Here is a 5,000-nt window from a genome sequence, read left to right as displayed (position 1 = left end):
GACAGAGAAGAAAATGACCATGAAGAAATGACAATGAGCGATTCTACTACAGAAGGGAATGACACAAGCAGCAATAGTGTTCATAGGGAATCCAGAGGTGAGGGTAAGCAATATGAGAAGACTGATGGCTATGACATGCTTAACATGGCATGGGTATCACTGTTGAATGTGTAGCAAGATCAAACTCATTTATTATAAAGAATCTGGTTAGAACATATCGGCCCTATGATTTGGATTCAACTGTTCTGAGAGGTGTTCTCAGTACACTGGACATATAATACTTGATAACTTTTTGAGTAACAGGCATAAACAAAGGTTCGTAGCATAACTAACTGCCCATTTCTGATATGGATATGGATCAACATGACTATGTGTCCCCTAAAATTGGCGATGTAATTGCTGAAAATGCTAATGAGGATCATGATGAAGATGAAGTTGACAGTGAATCGAGTTCAAAAATAAATAGGGACAGTTAATGTGTCTCCGTTGCAGAGTCTTGCCATCATAACCCCCTAGGGGATTTCAATGGGTATATATCAGGACTCTATGTATACATGTATATGTATATATCTATCTATATATGTCTATCTATCTATCTACACACACACATACACACCTATATGTAACTGAATTGGAGCAGCAGGAGACACTAGAGGTACAGAGTTATGTCCTGCTGGCCAGCCCCCTCCAGCCCGCTAGGTTTAATGGATGGAGATGGGCCTTGCCAGCCCATATCCCCAAAGAAAAAATCACTAACACTTCACTTTCCATGGTAAAGCAAGGGGAGGGATACTGCCCCTCTCACAAAGCAGGTGAGTTGGGCTGTGGGTCCCATTGGGAGGGTGCTGCTAGGGCACAGGATGGGAGTGGTGGTTACTTGTCCTGCATGTATCCCATACCACAAACCTGGTATGAGGCCTGTGGGGTTGACATTGGCCCCCACAGCCCACTGCCTCTCTTTACATGGGGCAACATCGACGGGGGTGGTAAAGGTGGCATCCACCCAGAGTGACTGCTTGAGGTTTAGAGCATGGAAAATCCGGTCTTTGTGAGAGGATGATCGATTACCAAGGTGCTGAAGCAGCTGAGAGTTAAGGTGGCTGCCTTTTTGGAGGTGAATAGACCTGGTAGTGATGCAATCAGTGTGGGTAGGTACACTTACTACTGGTTGGGTTGGAGCAATTGTTCCCAATGATACAGTCCCCATCCGCTTGAGACTGAGCTCACTACAAGATATATGTTGGTCCCAATGGCTCAAGGGCTGATCCCAGAATTGAAAATAGGCTCCTCCAGGACTTTGCTTGTCCCAGAGATTGGGGATTTTGAAAATTTGTCCTTATTCTCCCTGTTCTTATTCCACACTTTCCTCCATATTCCTTCTTAGAAATTCCTTTCCTCATTGTCCTTCCCTCTTTTCCTTATCCCTTCCTTTTTTCCTTATCTTAAATGCATGTGTATACAAGCTTGCACCATGTATGGCACAGCGAATCTGTCCATCCACTGAGTAGACTGCAGTCATCTACTAGGAGGGCTAAGAGTTCAGCTTTTCAGGGTCTGGTAGGCAGACTAAGGTCATTTACCAAGAAATGGCCTTTAGCCTAATCAGCAAGGCTCCTGATGAACTGTTACTTGTGTTTGAACCCTGTGCACCAAGGAGTGGCACAAGTTCTGATTGCTAAACTTAGTGATAGATATTTTGAAGAGATTTTGTTCTGAACAAATAATTGGTAAACATTAACACATCTGTGTGTGAATTTACTCAAGAATTAGTTATTTATGGAAAGGTGTAAGCAAGTAGCACAAAAAGCATTTTTATGGTAAATAATTAAATTTTAAACTTACTGAATTCATAAATAACACATATTTCTTCCCTTTTTAGAAATGATTCAAGTTGAGGACAGAGAAGAAAATGACCATGAAGATATCACAATGAGCGAATCTACTACAGAAGGGAATGACACAAGCAGCAATAGTGTTTATAAGGAATCCAGAGGTGAGGGTAAGCAATATGAGAAGACTGATGGCTATGACATGCTTAACATGGCATGGGTATCACTGTTGAATGTGTAGCAAGATCAAACTCATTTGTTATAAAGAATCTGGTTAGAACATATCGGCCCCATGATTTGGATCCAACTGTTCTGAGAGGTGTTCTCAGTACACTGGACATATAATACTTGATAACTTTTTGAGTAACAGGCATAAACAAAGGTTCGTAGCATAACTAACTGCCCATTTCTGATATGGATATGGATCAACATGACTATGTGTCCCCTAAAATTGGCGATGTAATTGCTGAAAATGCTAATGAGGATCATGATGAAGATGAAGTTGACAGTGAATCGAGTTCAAAAAGAAATAGGGACAGTTAATGTGTCTCCGTTGCAGAGTCTTGCCATCATAACCCCCTAGGGGATTTCAATGGGGATATATCAGGACTCTATGTATACATATATATTTATATATGTATATATCTATGATGTCTATCTATCTATCTACACACACACACACACACCTATATGTAACTGAATTGGAACAGCAGGAGACACTAGAGGTACATGGTAATGCAAGGGGAGGGATACTGCCCCTCTCACAAAGCAAGTGAGCTGGGCTGTGGGTCTCATTGGGAAAGTGCTGCTGGGGCACAGGATGGGGAGTGGTGGTTACTTGGATATCTGTTGGTCCCCATGGCTCAAGGGCTAATCCCAGCTTGAAAATAGCCTCCTCCGGGACTTTGCTTGGTCCCAGAGATTAAGGGTTTTGGAAATTAGTCCTTATCCTCCCTGTTCTAATCCCACTTTCCTCCATATTCCTTCTTAGAAATTCCTTTCCTCCTTGTCTTTTCCTCTTTTCCTTATCCCTTCCTTTCCTCCTTATCTTAAACACATGTGTATACAAGCATGTACCATGTATACTTGCGTGTATAGTAAATACACGCGTATATACATGTGTATAAGATCAGGAGGAAATGATGTGATAAAGAGGAAAGAGAAAGAAAGAAGAAATGGGAATACTAAAGAGGCAAGGGAAGAAAGTGAGGGATAAGAAGAGGAAGGAAGAAAGAAAATGGGAATAAGGAGGGAAGGGGTGGATAGGAAGGAAAGAAAAGGATAAAGAGAAATGGGGATTATAATGAAAAGGATGGTAAGGAGTAAAGACACAGATAAGAACGAAAAGCATCTGTTGTACATTTTATTTTTATTGTAATTTGTTTGCAAGCTGAATTACCTTTTGTAGTATATATATGTACTTTACATTTATGTTTGTTAATTCAAGTGATTGATTTGACCAAACTTCCATTGCTTATTTAATTTAGGTCTAAACATTTTGAATTAAAAGCACTTTTTTATATAGCATATTCATATTTTGAACTTTTATGCTCATACTTTGAACTAAATGATTTAACCAAACATCTCATCCCATATAAGATGTGTTTCAAGTTGAAGATAGTGATTCTGAGGACAAACGCGATGCACAAGCTGACAAGGAGCATGAAGAAGTCACAGCTGCCAGCATGTCTAGTTTGGAAGGGAACATCCTGAGAACAAATAATGTTTCTAGGGAATCTGGAGGTGAGGACAAGCAATATTACTACTAAAGGTGGTTAATGCATGGTAATGGTGTGGCAAAAAATGCTTAACATGACATGGGCATCACTTTGGACTGTGTAGCTAGGTTAAATTCATTTGTGATAAAGAATTTAGTTTGAGTATAGCAGCACCACCAATATATAGTAATGTAATGGTATGTAAGCGCTAGTATGACTACCTCTTGTTGGACATCAGGAATTGTAGAATATCATAGGTGTCTCAAGAGCTATAGGGACTAGCAAACAGTGTCAGTAAGGCTATGGTGGCTTAGCAACAGTTGCAGTTGGCTTACAAAGAAAGTGAGGTGTTTTCGACGTGGCCTAAGAGCCAAGGGTAATAACATATTAAGAAATATCAGAATATATAAATAGATCTACTGTTTTGATTATGCTTATAATTATCTTACAGTGTTAATCAAGTATAAGGCGAAATACAATCTGTCTAGATTTATATACTCAGGGTAGGTGAAGAATAAACAGTGAATATGCATAATCGTTTATGTGTACACACACCAGAAGCATCATGGATTATCATATGTTGAGGGTACTTTGATACCATGGCATCTAAATTTACATTTTACCATTTCCAGATGGCTTTCATCCTATTGCACAGAAGACTGACACTAGAGATGGTGAAGTAAAATCAGCCCATAGCAATTGCAGGCCCTTACCTAAGCTGCAAAAAGAAAATGATATGTCACATCCATCGCCACACGATGGTATCGAGATGACTGAGGATAAAGAAATACTGGAAACAAAGAACATGGAGAACATACACAAAGCAGCAAGAGATGGACTTGCTGACGAGGTGCTTAAATTGTCAGAAAATGGTGGAGATCTCTCTGCTGTCTCCAGTGCTACCAATAACACTCCACTTCACTATGCAGCCTATGAAGGACATACCGAAGTTGTAGAATTACTACTGACTAAAAGATGTGACCCAAATCTCTCTAATGTTACTGGTGACACTCCACTTCACCTTGCTGCATTAACTGGAAAGATCGATGTCTTGAAAATATTGTCTGACTGGGAAGGTATTGATGTAAACAGTCCAACTGCAACAAATAAAACACTTCTTACATATGCAAGACATGGAGGGGAAAAGCCTATGTTGGATGTTCTTAGGAACCCAGAAACTATTTCACCTGAGGCTAATACACCCCTCCACTGTGCATCACTGGCAGGCCATACAGAAGTTGTTAGGTTGCTCCTAACGAAGAATGCAGATGCTAAAAGTGAAACGCCTACCCACCACACACCTTTGCACTATGCTGCTCTCAGAGGGGATGTCATTCTCGTCAAACTGTTGGTCTATTATGGAGCCGATCCTAATGCTAAAGACGAACGAAATAACACACCTCTTCATTATGCCGCTCTTTGCGGACACACTTTGGTTGTCGAGTTGCTGGTG

The 5,000-nt window shown here is 40.4% G+C and overlaps 1 protein-coding gene across 9 annotated transcripts in view; it reads left to right on the top strand.

Annotated features, from left to right (window-relative positions):
• The window catches only part of LOC125033502, a 39,690-nt gene that overhangs the window by 25,715 nt on the left and 8,975 nt on the right, over positions 1 to 5,000 (top strand). For 3 of the 9 annotated variants that reach the window (XM_047625070.1, XM_047625130.1, XM_047625062.1), the window contains exons 13-16: positions 1 to 103; positions 1,880 to 1,999; positions 3,429 to 3,572; positions 4,180 to 5,000. The exon at positions 1 to 103 is cut by the window's left edge and continues 17 nt beyond it; the exon at positions 4,180 to 5,000 is cut by the window's right edge and continues 246 nt beyond it. In XM_047625070.1, the coding sequence (XP_047481026.1) occupies positions 1 to 103; positions 1,880 to 1,999; positions 3,429 to 3,572; positions 4,180 to 5,000 (1,188 nt within the window). The remainder of the gene's footprint in view (positions 104 to 1,879; positions 2,000 to 3,428; positions 3,573 to 4,179) is intronic. The other 6 variants (XM_047625097.1, XM_047625078.1, XM_047625085.1 and 3 more) reach the window with 6 other exon arrangements.

The sequence above is a fragment of the Penaeus chinensis genome, chromosome 2, assembly GCF_019202785.1.
Source record: "Penaeus chinensis breed Huanghai No. 1 chromosome 2, ASM1920278v2, whole genome shotgun sequence".
NCBI classification, from domain to species: domain Eukaryota; kingdom Metazoa; phylum Arthropoda; class Malacostraca; order Decapoda; family Penaeidae; genus Penaeus; species Penaeus chinensis.
Note: the sequence above shows the minus strand (reverse complement) of the source record. Positions and strands in the feature narration are given on the sequence as shown.